Source organism: Pteropus medius, unplaced genomic scaffold (genome assembly GCF_902729225.1).
Source record: "Pteropus medius unplaced genomic scaffold, Ma_sr-lr_union100, whole genome shotgun sequence".
NCBI lineage: Eukaryota > Metazoa > Chordata > Mammalia > Chiroptera > Pteropodidae > Pteropus > Pteropus medius.
In genome coordinates this window covers 13025256-13041263 of record NW_024351729.1, presented here as the reverse complement: position 1 = coordinate 13041263, position 16008 = coordinate 13025256, and the positions used below count along the sequence as shown (strand labels likewise).

Genomic DNA, 16008 nt, shown 5'->3' with positions numbered 1-16008 from the left:
CAGGAGCTGCATCTGTTTGAAACTTCATTAGCTTTATAGGTAGGTGTTCAGTAGATTCTGGGCCAGAGGACTTAAGTGGGAGCAGGGATCATCCTGAAATTTTTGAGTGATTTGCCTGTATTCCTTTATCCCATAGTCCTTGCCTCTCTTTTAAAGGTTTTGATATTATTATTGAATGAAAGATTTAATTATAATAGCATAATTACAAATTTTGATATTAAATTAGAGTAAGACAAAAAAGCACAGTGTATTATGTATTTGCATGCATGTGTGTAAGTGTGTGTGTGTGTGTATGTGTGTGAGAGAGAGAGAGAAAGAGAGAGAGAGAGAGAGAGAGAGAGAGAGATTTTATTGCCAAAACCTCTACAAATCTCATAACCCAAGTTTTCATTATCCAAGGCCAGGACCACCTGGATGACAGACAAAAGAGATTTCCGGTGTGAGAGTTTAAAGAGATTCAGACTAATGTTCTAATTCCTGTATTTTGGGTGAGGGTGAAGCATTCCCGCAGGAGTGAGCTGAGGGAGCCTGAGAGTGGCTCTATGGGCACTGTGGTTAACAAAGAAGACAGCGAAGAGGTATGAAACAGGGAGAAGCGAATCTCAAAGGGAGCTAAGGGGCCTTACGGAACAAATGATAATGACATTAAAGACTTATTTTTCATTTAATTGTTTAAAGCTACTTTGAAGAGAAATAAGAAAGGATAGGCCCCTGCTGGGAATAGATACTTTGACATAATAACGGCACCAGAGAAAAGGCAGAGCAACCTGCACTCTTATTTTGCTTCCATTAAAGAATGGCAGAACCATATAATTTTGGTGCTGGAAAGAAATGCTGAGATCACTTAGTACCGCCCTCCCAACTTTATAGATAAGGAAGGACACACAGAGACATTAAGTGACTCATCTGACATCTCTATCAAGGGAAAGTGGAAGAGAGGCAGAAAAGAAAGGACCATGGCAGGGAGAGAAAATACACAATCCTGGATGCTTTAAAGGCATTCTGGTTGCTAGTACTTACAAATTACATCCAGAGTTTTGAAAGAGCTTAAAGGATAGATGGTACCATTGAGAAATTATTTATAATGGGAGATATGTCCAGACACTAGAGGTGTGGAAATAATAGTCAATTTTTTTTAAATGGCCAAAGCAAATGCTAGAAAAACTAGAGGACAGTAAGTTCAGCTGCTCATTGCAAGCAAAATTCTCTAGAATATAAGTTAGAGGTGACTAGAGGTTATCAACAGGAGTCAGTGATAAATATTAGGTGTGGGAAAGAGATTTACAAAATGTAATTGCTAAGAAGAGCCTTCTCTCTTGGTGTAGCAGCCAGATCGGACTGACTGTAGCTTCTCAATAGTAAACGCAACCGTGTGCCCTTAGGAAGCTTTTGAAACAGGGACTAGATGGAGGAAACGGTGACCCGTCGTGTCTGGGGAAGTCTTTCATCTAGAGGTACTTGGCTAGGACTCTTTTCCTGACAGAACAGGAATAGGATACGTTGCCCCAGTGGTGAGAGCCAAGGACCAGGAGAAACCAGCAGGGTCACTGAAACCCAAGAATCAGAGCAGATGAGAGGGAAGAAGCAACGAGAGGGAGGCTGTATTGAGCGGAAGCCCAGACAAGTCAATTCCCCTGGGAGGGTGGCCAGTCTAAGGATGTGACCAGAAAGCTGTGTGATCTTGAAGTCATACAGCTAAGAGTGGAGCCACTTGGATTCATTCATTCATCCATTCATTCATTCTATCCTATTAATCAAGTACCTGATGCTGCAGGAACTGTGCTGGGACTGGAAACAAAGCACAGTGCCTGCATCAAGATCTCACAGTGGAAACAAAGAAGTACGAGTTAACGCCAATGCACGATCTTCTGTGGTACAGGTCTACACGGAAGTTTTGGGAGGACCACTGAGGGGTAGAATGTCTGGGCTAAATCCTGAATAACACATAGGACTTGACCGGCACAAAAACAGGCGCAGGGGAAAATGGCACTGCGGTCATTTGGTCTTGGGTGATGCAGCTAAGGTTGGGGTCCTAAGAAAGCTGGGAGGATAGAGAGTGCTTTAGCTAGAAGGGGGTGGAATAGAGGGTTGTATTTCAAGAGTCATTTGTAAAAGACAATGCATATAGGGAGCAAGGGCGATGTTCCTTAACACAGTTATTGCAGTGCCCCAAACCGAGCCTCATCCAGATGGATGCAGCAGGTACAGGGAAAGCACAATGGGCCTGAAGAAGTGTTTGAAGAATGGCAGACCCAACATTTCCTTGTTGGGGAAACGCAGTGTGCACACATGATCACCAAAGCTACCCATCCTCTCTGGATCTTCCTAGGAGAGTCTGGATGTGTGGCTAAGGGAGGGAGAAGCACCCAGAGGGACACCCAGATTTCTGGCTTGAGCAGCCAGGTGGATAATGGGTCTCCATACTGAGATGTCACAGGCACAAAGTAACAGCAATGGTAGGCAAGAAAAGCTTGTAATTAAAAATGGATATTAAAAAGGTGAGGACAAAGTTTGTTATCATATAACTTTTAGGGAACATGACATCTTGAGAGAATGATCAGTTCACTAAGAATGAGAGTGTAACCCAGGGAAAGAGAAGATTTTGGTCTAAGGCATTGCCTTTCACTATTCCTGGTTAGAATGAATACCTATTGGTAAAGAAGGAAGGATTCATAGTTAAGTGAGAATCACATTGGTATTATACTTTTGTAATGAGTTATACATATTCTTGAGTTAACTATTGACAAAACTCTATATGAAGGGACTACACATAGTCCCTATCTGAAGGCCAGGCTTCCTTCTCCTGTCTAAGGTAGAATTAAGGCAAGCTAGGTCATTGGTTCTGTCTTCCTTCCAGGAAAAGCAAGAACAGACTGGGGTTCTAGCTCAGCCCATGTTGAAGTCACCTCTCTCTGCAGCAGATAACACCTAAGGTGGGGTGCATCTCTCTAGAGATGAAAAATGTAGGGCTGATAGATCTGTCTGTTCCCTGGGAGTGGGAATGGGTTGTTTACATGGCTTTTTTCTTACCCTAGCCTATAAACTCTTTGAGATAAGGTACTTGTCTAGCAGCAGTCTGGGGTTTAACATAAGGAAAAGTTTTCTGTCATGGTAGCTACCTGGAAATGACAGGGTCCTCACATTACCCTGGACTCTAGTATCTGGAAAACTTCAAAGTGAAGAAGCATCAGCCACCTTTGGGAGTATGTAGAAGGGATTCCAGTGCTGCCCAATATGGCAGTCAATAGCCACATGTGGCTACTGAACGCTTGAAATGCAGCTACCCCAAACTGAGATATGCAGTAAAGGGTAAAATACACATCCGATCTTGAAGATTTTGTTGTGAAAAAAAAAAAAAGAATGTAAAATAGCTCTACAATAATTGTTTTGAATGTGTATTGAAATTATATTTTGCATATATTAGGTTAAATAAAATATATTATACAATAAATTTTACTTTTTAAAATTAGGCTACTAAAAAATTTAAAAATTACATATATGGTTCACATAGTATTTCTTTTAGATAAAGCTGTCCTAAACTACAGTCGGCCTCACTGTCCTGACACCAAGCTGGGCCTAGTGGTTCCATTCTCAATTTTGACTGTTTCCCACATAGAGAAGAAAGTTTTGTTAATTGAGAACATCTTTCCACTTATTGTCATTCACAAAATTAATAAATATACTGATATGTAGCCCAACTCCCACAGAAAAATTCTTGTTTTCTCTCTTTTCACTAAGTTACAAATGGTTCTAGTATTGTCAGCTTTTCTGATTGCTGTCCAAAAAAAGAAAAGTAATAATTTAGTCTACAGCCATGCCACCCTGAACAAGCCAGATCCCGTCTGATCTCAAAAGCTAAGCAGGATCGGGCCTGGTTAGTACTTGGATGGGAGACCACCTAGGAAGACCAGGTGCTGTAGAGGTAAAAAATAAAAAATTAGGGATTGTAAGCTGACAAGGTCCTAGCAATCTGTGAGGTCAACCAAGGGTTCCCTCACCTAAAAAAAAAAAAAAAAAAGAAAAATAATAATTTAATATAAAATGTTGGCATTCAAACAAAAATATCAAAAAAGATACACTAGAAACATTTTTCCTTATTTAAGATGCAGCTCAATGAAGATGATATCCTTTATCAAAGAAGTTAGTATTCGGTTTATTTAGTATTTAGTTAAAATGATACCAAGCCACAGATACTAGGTAAGTTTAATGTAATTGGCTTTAGATGAAGTGATGGAATAAACAGAGCCAATTGGACTTTTAATTGAATGGGATGTGGTGGGAAAAATGGATTACTTATTTGTATTACTAAAACTTGCCTTGGCAGGTTTTTAATAGCACTTGAGAAAATAAATTTAAATTTATGTCTGTTCAACGGTAGAGGCAGAGCATGTTGCTAAGGTGCAAGAGATTTCTCCGAGTGCAGCGAGAGGTCAAAGCAGAGATGCTGATGCACGCAGCGGCATTTACAATACAAGACAAAAAGAAGGCCACATTCCCCCTTCCAGGAAACAGAACCAGAGCAGTGCCAAAAATATTCTGGCGTGTACAGGAATGAGCTTTCTCAAACGTCTCATTGAGTTGAGAAAAATGACAGCTGAAATTTTGGAAGATTATAAAAAGATTTGCTGAATATTTATTTAAAATGATTTTTAAAATCACTAACAAGTAGGCACCTCCTTACTCTAGTCTAACCCTGGCTAATCACAGCACACCAGGAAGCGTGTTAGAAATGCAGAAACTCAGGCCCCACCTTGGCCCTCTGAATCAAAATCTGCATTTTAACAAGATCCCCAGGTGATATGCATGCAGGGGTTTGGAAAGCTAAGCTTTTCCTTTGTAGAAGTATACTTCTCTGTCACGCTGCTTACTTTCTGTATGGAGAACCCCATGGAAGGTGACCTCCTGCCTCTCATTCTGCTTATGAAAAGAGCACCTGAATGTTAGGGATCCTGGTTGGAGGCAGCTTTCAATCCATCACTGGTCAATTAATGCAGCTTTTAGCTACAATTATTGGACATCACTATTCCCCAGATGCTTCTGGCATCTGCACACAGGTTTTTACCCCATTCCTTCAATGGGGCAGGTTTTCTTCCAGAAGTACCTATTTTCTTTCCTTTTGCATCATTCGATTTTCACAAGAATGAAAAAGCTTTGAATTTTCTAAATCAGTTTTCTAAAATAAGCCACTGCTTGCTGCCTTTCTTAAAGTAGAATGCACTGGCCACTCAACTGCCCATAATTGCAGCAAGAGGTGCCGCTGACTTGGGGACTATTATTCAGCAGATTGCTGTTACTTTTCATAAAGAAAGTTTATAGATTTGGACTTCATACACATGGGGGAAAAAAGGAGTCCACATAATGAAGTAGAATTTTAGAGACAGGAAAAAAAAATACAATAGTCAACATAGCACAGTGGTTAAGCGTCTGGGCTCTGAATTCAGACTAACGAGGTACAAACCCTGGCCCACCCCCGATGACATCCAATAGGCTCCTTACCCTCTCTACAACTCAGGCTCCTCATTTGTACCTTGGGAATAGTTATAGTACTACCTGGTCAGGTGGTCAGTTGGATTAAATGATGTCTTCAAAACAATTAGCACAGTGCCTAGCTATGATAAATTCTCAATAATGTTTAGTGTTGGCTATTATTATTAACAATCCTGAATTGTGTTTCTTATCAAACAGTGCAATTTGGTTTCTGAGTTAGATGACATTAGGTCAAACTTCAATTGTATTTAACTAAATATGTAGATAAAAATGTAATAAAACAACTTCTTTTAAACATGCTAAAATATCAAATTACTCTCTTTCTCTTTAGACCAGGAGGAAAACTATTTTGACTTAGATGTAACAAAATCCTAGTATTACTGCAGCGCAGGTACAGAGCCTTACCGTTATGAGGCACACTGTGGAACCTAGAGCAGTATTGGCTAATTAACTTCTCAAGGTTTCCAAGGGCTTTCATGGGTATTGCACAGGTTCCACCAACCCAAAGAAGGCTAAAGAAGAGAAAAAAGGATTAACTTCTTGATTAGAAGGGTGATTAAACCCTGAAACAGGATACCAAGGGAAGCTGCAGGTTTCCCATCTCTAGGGAACTTTTAAACAAGAGATGTAACTGTCTGGCCTGTGTGGTTTGGATCTTCTGCCTGGAAGCAGGGAACTGAACTGAATGAACTAAAAAAATACACACACACACACACACACACACACAATAATATTTTTTTAATAGGCAGAATTAATTTCCTTGCAATTTATAGGAAAATACACTCCTGACTGTCCTCTACCCTCACCTTGAGATTTCTAACTCTCCTCCTTGGCCACTTTATCTGTACTCAGCATGACAGTGAATTAGTTGTTGACATGTCTGTGTCGCCTCCACTAGACTATGAGATCCCTGAGGCTGGGATACTGTCATTGCACAGCCACATGTTAATACCTGGTGCAGGACAGGGGTGACCATTTAGTTGGATGGATGGAAAGGATTTAAAAGAGCGATTGATTTTCTACTGTCCACCTTTTAGATAGCTCATTCACTCATTTATTTATTCAATATTTATACTGAGTTGAGCTATGACAAATGAATTCAAAAAATATTTTTAGAGCACCTCCTATGCCCATGGCAAACCTTTCACTTAGGAACCTATGGTAGAGCCAGATGCACAAAATCCAGTTTCCATCACCAAGAGGGCGAGCAGTTTCAGACTTAAGGAAGTATCCAGTACAGGTTGAAAACAATATACTGCAATTCCTTATCTCTCTTACAGAATTACAGAGTAGCAACCCCATGGGTTCTGTCTACTCTAACTCAGAATTATGCAGCAGCAGGAAGGAAGTAAAATATGCCTGGCTACCTGGGATGAATGCTTTAGTGAAGACCTTCAATAAAACACTTTTCTAGCCCATTTTCCTTTGTGGCAGCTTTTCTAGCCCATTTTCCTCTGTGGCAGCTTTTACTCCAAAGGAAGGTCCCTGAGGCTCTTGCCATGCACGGCTGCATAGTGTGTGAGAAGGGTGGGTTTCCCTCCTCAGGAAGACTTGGCTTCATTAAAATGCTCTCTTGGTTAAGGGAAAGGCCACAATCTATCAGGATTTCAGTTCAGCATTCAAGTGACTGGCCTATAAACATAATTTTTAACAGCTTTTCTTCAGCAACTCTGACTGTTTAATTAATCTTCAGCCATTAACCATTCATTTAAAATGCCACTTACGAAATCTTAATTTTGCACATTATCAGCTGGTTCACAAATAGCTAACCATGAGCAGAAGCGTAATGATCGCTCTCTCCCTGTTCTTAGAGCTCACCAAGCTTATAGCCAATTTTGGCTTCTTAATTAACCATATGCATATTAGCATTTAAAATTAAATGACAGTTTTTTTTTTTTTTTTAAATTTAAGAATCAATGCACAGTGAAATGTTAACACTAACATCATTCTGCTGCCTTTTGAAGGGCCTAAAGGCAGTGCCTGGCCAGGCCACAGCTACTCTGAATGCCCAAAGGTGATACATGTGTGGGAATGGTCTTCATCTCAGTTGAGTTCCCCTAAATGAGTGCACACTTGCAATGATAGTTTGGATCAATTGTTCAAATTCTCCAACTTTTATGTTTAAAGAAGAGTAAGAAATGTCATCTCCAAGATATTTTTTAACTCTGGGCATTCAGAAGTGACAAATCTAGCAGCATATCCTTTTTTCTAATTAGGTGAGTCAATTAGGTGAGTCAATTCAAACCAAATAAGGGGGCAGGGAAAGATATTAAGGGCAAAAAAAAAAAAATTGTCAGCTGATGATGAAATGATTTTCTCTAACTAGAACTCTGATTATTACAGACTGCAAAAAAGTCACTTGCAATTTTACAGGTGTCAGCTAGGGTCAAGGTCTAAGCTAAAAACTGGGTATAGAATTTTTCAGGTTGGTTCATCACAGTACATGGAAGGCTTAGACCCATGAGTCAGTGCCTGGGTTATATCTGAGACTGGATGGATGGCTCCCATCAAAACAAGCTCCAAATGTCAGGGACTAGATTATGAGTCTGTAATCAATTTGATTGGTGGCAGTAATATACTTCCAGGTTATACACATTATATTTTGGAGAATTATGGTAATCTTGGGCATTTTTCTTTTTCTTTCATCCAAATACAGAGATTCCAAGGACAAACGTAAATGAAGAATCACAAATGAAAATTAGGTTGCATCATCCACTAAAATTCTGTGCTCTTGGAACATGAAAAATTGTTAGAGTGTTCATTAAAAATGTTTTTCAACACTGTTGGAGTGAAAATGAAAAAAATAGCAGACCATTTTCTGAATCACAATGTGAATTGAGGTACAGCACCTCTGAATTCATTAGATATGTAGTGTAGATGACACATTGGTGGTGATGAGCCTTGTTTTAGTTATATCTGTGCAAATTACTGAAGTTGGTTTTGACTGAGAATTCATATGCAGGTGTAAAAAATAAAAACCCACTAAAACATTAAGACTGTAATTAGAAACAGAAATGTACTGATTGACGAAAGAGCATAACCAAACACGCGCATAAACAATTTGAGTCTCAGTAAACTTGGCATTTTGTAATCCTGTTAGCAATTCAGTTTTTAATCCAAGTAAGTACTTAAAATACAAGCATATCTTGACTATGCAATTTCTGAAACTGTACTCCAAGAGAATGACAATAATTTATTCTCTTAGAAGGCCTTTCAGACTGAAAGGAATCACGAGAGCTTTCCAAAGAAAAATGTAAAAAACCCACTGATCTAGATTCATTCACTGATTCAATGCATTTAATAAACATCCACTGGGTACCTACTATGTGATAAGCATTATGATGCAGATATTTAAGGTAAGTCTTGCCAACAAAAAGGTACAAGCAAGTTAAGCAAGTGTGGCAGTTATCCACAAAGTTTAGTTTTGATTTTAGTATTTTTTCCTTTGGGAAATGCTTCCTAAGCATTTTTCTTTGAGTCAAGGAACTAATGGTGATTATTAAGCGGATGAAAGAAGAAAGACACCTTAAACTAGTGATTCACCAAGTATGAAATCCTGGCCAATAGCATCAGCATCACCAGGCAACTTGATAGAAATGTAATTTTTAGGACTCATCCCAGATCTACTAAGTCTACTCTGTGGGCGGAGCCCAGATCTGTAGTTTAACAAGCCTCCAGGTGATCTGATGCAAGTTCAAGTCTGAGAACCACTACCTTCTATCATTAAAGGTTGGCCTTTAACTACAGAAGCATACCTTTATCAGATTAATAAGGAATCTTATTAATAGCCCCTGAGAATGAGTGAAGAGATGGGAAATGGGTTAGATCTCTGGAAGCTAGGAAGTACATATCTCTGGACAGACTGAGACTAGTGGGTATGCTGAGATGTGGTTCTGGAGAAAATGGGGAACCTCTATGGTAGGGCATACTTTTTGGTCCAAAGGAAGAAAGGAAGGTGCCATGCAGACGTAAACGTATCTGATTACTAACCTCTGTTCTTTGTTCTTTCACTTCCTGACATATGCCAAGCTCCTTTCCACATCAGGGCTTTCTCCCATGCTACTCTTCTGCTTGAAATGCCTTTTCTTTGCCACTTTTACCACCAAATTTCTCTTGACTAACTACTCACACTTCAAGTCTCAACTTAAATGTCACTTTCTCAGTTAATCCTTCCTTGATTCTTCATAATGTCAAATATGTTTACAGCACCCAGTATTTTTCCTTGGTGATTAGAATTAAATATTTAATATTTATCTCTTCCAGTAGATCTTAAGTTCCATGACAGTATGAACTATGTCCAAATCTATTTATTGAATGAATGGGGATTTAATTTGAAAATTTTTATGGAATTCAGATGAGTGTTAAAGAACTATTTTTCCTAAGCTCTAGCCTGGGAGTTTAGTAGATTCTGGATACATCATCAGTGGTGCCTGTAATCCTCTCTTTTCATATTTTTAGATCTTTCTATTTGCTATGTTCTCTGCCTGACTGGTCTACTGAAGGGTATCCTAACCAACAGTGGTAAGAAAAGTGAGAAAAAACTAATGGCTAAATTCACTGTGCACTCAACATGAGCCAGTCACTGTGCTACAGATGTGACACGCATGAACTCTTCAAGTCTCCAAGAATTCTAAGAGACATGGTGTCATCTTCACCTTAAAAGTGATGAAAGAGAGGCTCAAAGATATTACATACTATGTCCAAAGACCACAGAGTGATATTAGGATTTATACCTAGGATTTATGGCTAACTTCAAATTCCATGCTATTAACTACCAGGAGACAGATGATATCTCAAGGATAGTAATAAATAGATAGTTAAATACTGCTCAAGAGGCAATGCGATATAAAATATCTCAATACTGGGCATATATTATGTATTTAATGTATACTATTATTAGCTTTCATCATCACTATGCACCCTTAGTCTTGAAAATTCTTGTAAATACTATGCTTCTGGATCTTAAAACCCACATCTGAGCAGATTCTGGAAATATTTCATTTGATATAACTAAGTTTGGAGAAATTCTCTCTCAGAAATAAACGACCCGAAAGAAAATCTATGAACTAAACCTCTTTAAAACTGCATATAGACTCAAACGGTCTGAAAATTACTATTGAAGTCTACTGCTTTACATTTTTTGTTTTGTAATTATTTAGTTTTGAGACTTAGGAATTACACACACTCATAAAAATTGTTTCCCAGACTTTAAACTGAAATTAAGTATGTACAGCTTTTTGGTACTATAATGTCCTGAATTTCTGCAATACTTAGATCTAGTTCTGCTTCTCTTTCTTGGCATTTCTTAGTCTTCGCTCATATAAGTACTCAGACGAACCAATTCATGAGATACTTGTCAGCTTTCACCAACACTGGCCTCACTGCCAGAAGAAAAATACTGGAACAAAGCTGCAGTGAGCAGAAGCTGTGGCTGAACACAGGAAAACAGACAATGAGAGAAAGGGCTGAAGTTGAGTACTACCAGATTAGTTATTCACTATGGAAGAACACTGAGACATGAGCTGTAAGAAAAGGAAACCTGTCCTCCCACCTGCTAAATGTGGTCACTGAATTTGTGAAGATGGCCTCCAGGGTTTCTGAGTGAGAGCAAGGTAGGGAGAAGTAGCCTTTAAAAATGTCGCTCATGTCAAGTTCGTGAGACCAACACAAGAGCATGAGAATGTATGCTGTTCTGTGGGCCTCAGCGAGAAAGATCAACGTGAAAATGACCAATCTTTTCTACAACTTTTCTAAAATCAGTATATATTTAGATTCAAATTTCAAATCGTTTATGAGTGTCTACTAAGTACCAGGCACTATACATGTGGCTTTCATATTTATTAGTACTTTTAATCCTCTGACAACACAATTTATTCACTATAAATTGATGTTATCAACACTTCACATTAAAAAAGGGTGACCAGAACAACAAAATAAACTAGAAAAAAAAAAAAAACTGCTTAGAGTTTTTTTTTTGAGAGCTGTGAAAGCAGCCAGAACTTGAGGGGCCAAGATTGATTTCTAAAAAGTAGGTAGTAAGCACATTCACATGAACGTAGTATTCTGTGGCACTTTTCTTTGCAAGTTATTTGCAAATTTTTAAGTGGCACGGCATCAAATGCCAAAAAGAAAAAAAATGAGCAGAGTTTAGTGGCTAAGAGACTTGCAGATTGAGTGAACAGTCTCACATTCTCATAGGATTGCAAAGAGTAATTAGGGTTCATGGTCTGCTAAGAAAGTAAAAAAGATGGGCCTGGTAAACAGCCCAGATTTCCAGTTAGAATCATAGAAAGACCATACTTCAGGAGTATGTGTAGACTACAAACAGACTATCCTTACAACAATTAAAACCCAGCTTCCAACACCTGAATCCAAGACTGGATTAAGGCAATATGTCCCTACTCTAACTGCCTGTCAGAAAGCAAAAATAAATCCTCTCTGGAGAAAGAAAACATAAGCCTGGGATTATTTCTACAATTTTCCAAGCAGTATGTCTAGCATCTGATCAACAAGTACGAAGAAATAGGAACAAATGACCGGAAAACCAAGTGGAAAACCAAACAATACAAATCAACTCACAGCTAATACAGATATTTACATTATTAGACATGCTTCTTAAAGTAACTGTAGTTAATATAGTCAAGAATAAAGATGGTAAGATAGATAATTTCATCAGAAAGGTAGAATCTTGGGGTAAAAGAAACGGACACTCAAATCTGAAAATTACAATAAAATTAAGAGCTTAACAGATGGATTTAATAGAAGACTGGACAGAGCAGAAGGCAAGATTAGTAAACTAAAAGACAGGGCATTAAAAAATAACCAAACTAAATCACAGAAAAAACATAAAAGCACAGAACAGAGAGCAAAGAACATATACATGTATAAAAAGGTCTAATATTTTTGTGTCGTTGTTGTCTCAGAAGGAAAAGAGAGAATGAAAATGAGACAGAAGAAATATTTGAAGAGACATCAGCTGAGAATTTTCCAAAATCGATGGACATTAAACTACAGATTTAAAAAGCTGTACAAATCTTAATACAGTTGAAACATAACACCACACACAAAATGTTCACACACACACACACACACACACACACACACACACACACCCAGAAAATTAAGCTGTTAAAACCAAAGACAGAGAAAAATGTTAAAGCAATCAATGAAAAAAAGATACATTATTTTCAAAGGAGTAACAGTACTCTGACGACAGACTCTGATGCCATTGAAAACTAGAAAACAATGAAATATCTTAAAAATGTTAAGAGGAAAAAATCTGATAACTATATACGCAAAGAAAATATACTTAAAAAATAAAGATTAAATAAAAACATTTAAAACAAATAAAAACTGAGAGAATTTGCCACATTACAAGAAATACCATAGAAAGTTATAAAGGGAAAAAAGGAATATTATCCTAGATGGAAGCAAAATTATTTAAAAAAAAATAAAGAGAAATAGAAATACTTAAAATAAGTGAGTAATTACCGTCTAGAACAATCATTACACTGTATTGCAGGGTTTAAAATATATGTAGATTTAAAATACATAAAGAAAATAGACTAAACATAGGAGGGATTAAATGTAGTTACAGTGTTCCAAGTTCCATGCATTGTTCAGAAAATGATAAAAACATTAATTTGTCTTTGACTACAATAAATCAAGAATGTTTGTTATCATCTCCTGAGTACTGAAGGTACTAAAAGAGTAAAAGAATATATACAAACTCAGAAAGGGTGTAAAATAAATTATACAAAATACTTAATAAATAATCTTTAAAAAGGCAAGAAAAGAGAGAATAAATGTAGACTGGGAAGAACAGGTACAAAATGGAGAGTAGGAAAGAAGTTTAAATCAAATTATATCTGTAGTATCATTAGATGTAAACATACCATTATAATTAAAATATGGATATTGTCTGACTGGATACAAAAACCAAACCAAACCTAGCTACATGTCTATTACAAAAGACGTGCTTTAAATATAAGGGTCCAGAAATATTGCAAGAAAAAGGATTAAAAAAAATATTAAAAAAATAAAGCAAAAGAAAAATGGTTTAACTATATCAATATCAGACAAAGTAGACTTTAATGCGGTAATTATTATTAGAAACAAGTGTGATGAGTCATAGTGATAGACGGGTTAATCCTCCAGGAATATATGATAATCCTAAATTCGTATGAACCTAATAACAAACTTCAAAATGCAAAAGCAGAAACTGACAAGACTAAAAGAAGAAACAGATAAATCCACAATTATAAGAGGCTATTTTAACTTTAAAACAGAAAATCAAAAAATCTACAGAGTACGTACTCCGACCACAATGGAATATAACTATAAATCAACATCAGAAGGATAAAAGGAAAATCTCTCAATAGTTGGAAACTAAACAACATACTTCTAAATAATCCATCAGTCAAAGAGGAAGTTTCAACGTAAAATCAGAAATATAATGAACTGAATGAGAATGAAGATGCAACTTGTTAAAATTTGTGGGATACAACTAAAGCAGTGCTGACAGGAAAATTCATAACATTAAATGCTTATATTAGAAAAGAAGAGAGTTTCAAATAAATCTAAATTTTTGCTTGAAGAAACTAGAAAAAGGAGAGAAAAAAATAAACAGAAGAAAATAATAAAGAGCAGAAATCAATGAAATTTGAAACAGAAAAACAGTAAATTAATAAAACAAAATAGCTGGTCCTTTGAAAAAGCTCAGTAAAATAAACAAACCTCCAATACAACAAAGAATAAAACAAGAAGACACAAATTACAAGTACTAGGAATAAAACAGAGGATATTACTATAGACTCTGTTTTTTCAGTAAGGAAATATTCTATCAATAGAATAATAAGAGAATACTACAAACAATTCAACACACATAAATTTGACAACTTAGACGAAAGGAGTCAACTCCTAGAAAAGAAAAAACTACTACAAATCATACAATATAATATAATTTGAATAGTCTTATAATTATTAAGGACATTGACTTTGTAATTAAAAACCTTCCAAAAAAGAATCTCTAGGCCCAGATGGTTTTGATGGAGAATTTTACCAAATGTTTAAAACTCATACCATTTCTATATAATTTCTTGCAGAAAAAGAAGAGAGGATAACACTTTCCTACCCATTCTATGAAGCCAGTGATACCAAACTGAAGGAGACTACAAAAACTGAAACAAAACAAAACAAAACAAAAAAACCCCCAAAACCCCCAAGCTACAGACCAATATCCTTCACGAATATAGATGCAAAAGTTCTTATAAAAAATATTAGCAAATAATATTAAGTAATATATGAAAAGAATTATACACTGTGATCAAATGGATTTTATTCCAGGATGTAAGGCTGGTTTGAAAAACAGTAAATGTAACCCAAACAGGCTGGAGAAAAAGAGTTACAAGATCATATCGATTAAAGCAGAAAAAGCATTTGACAAAACTCAACACATGTTTATGATAAAAACTCTCAGAGAACTAGGAATTAAAGAGAATTTTCTCAACTTGATAAAGATAGGTCTGCAAAGAAACATATAGCTAACATTATACTCAATGGTGAAAGAGAGAATTCTTTGCCCTAAGGTCAGGAACAAGTCAAGGGTGTTTACTTTCACTATTTCTATTTAACAAAGTCCTGGAAGTCCTAGGTGTCATAAGTATTATAAGACAAGAAAAGGAAATAAAGATAGAAACTTATAGAGAGGAAAGAATGAAAAGTTATGTTCACACAAAAATCTATAGATGATAATTCATAGAAGCTCTATTTGTAATAGCCCATACTGGAAATAACTGAAATGTCCCACAATAGGTTTTGTAGTGCATTTATGGACTACTACTACTACTCAGCCATAAAAATGAATGAACTATTGATACCCACAACAACTTGGCTGCAGAATGAGGGCATTATATTGTATAAGAAAGATCACATATTGATTCCATTTATGTAACATTCTAGAAATAATAGAATTATAGAAATTGGAAACAGGGGTTGGGGAAGGTGGGTGGAAGAGTGTATAATTATAAAGAGGTAGCATGAGGGATATCTTTGTGGTGATGAGTTAGTTCTGTATCTTGATGGCAGCAGTGGTTACATATGTGCTAAAATGTCACAGAACTATATACATACATTGTACCAATGCCAAATTCTTGGTTATCATATTGTACTATAATTATGTAAGATGTAACCACTGGAGAAAACTGAGTGACAAGTATAAGGGTCTACTCTGTCCTATAATGGCAACTTCCTGTGGCTTTATAAAAATTTCAAAATAAAGAGTTAAAAAAGTAATTATAACTATATACAAATATGGCTATGTATAATAAGTATTTGGTTATGAGTAAAGAAAATAAAAATATACGAGGTCACGTTGGTAAGAACTGTTCATCCAAACTGAAAAAAAATCTAAGTGGAGAAATAACATTTTGGAATTCTCCATGCAGCTTCAATTCACTCCTAGAGGATCAGTAGTAATCTTAATGGTAGAATGGTGTAAATGCCCAGATATCACATAAATAA

The 16008-nt window shown here is 36.5% G+C and overlaps 1 protein-coding gene and 1 pseudogene across 10 annotated transcripts in view; one reads left to right on the top strand and one right to left on the bottom strand.

Annotated features, from left to right (window-relative positions):
* The window catches only part of PARD3B (par-3 family cell polarity regulator beta), a 901201-nt gene that overhangs the window by 117455 nt on the left and 767738 nt on the right, over nt 1-16008 (bottom strand). The window contains exon 21 of one of the 10 annotated variants that reach the window (XM_039844931.1): nt 5780-5999. The exons of the other annotated variants lie outside the window; for them this stretch is intronic. Coding sequence (XP_039700865.1) covers nt 5795-5999 — 205 coding nt within the window. The 3' untranslated portion in view covers nt 5780-5794. Of the gene's footprint in view, nt 1-5779; nt 6000-16008 lie in introns of those variants that run through there. 10 annotated transcript variants of the gene reach the window in all.
* LOC120587932 (uncharacterized) lies at nt 3805-3923 on the top strand (annotated as a pseudogene).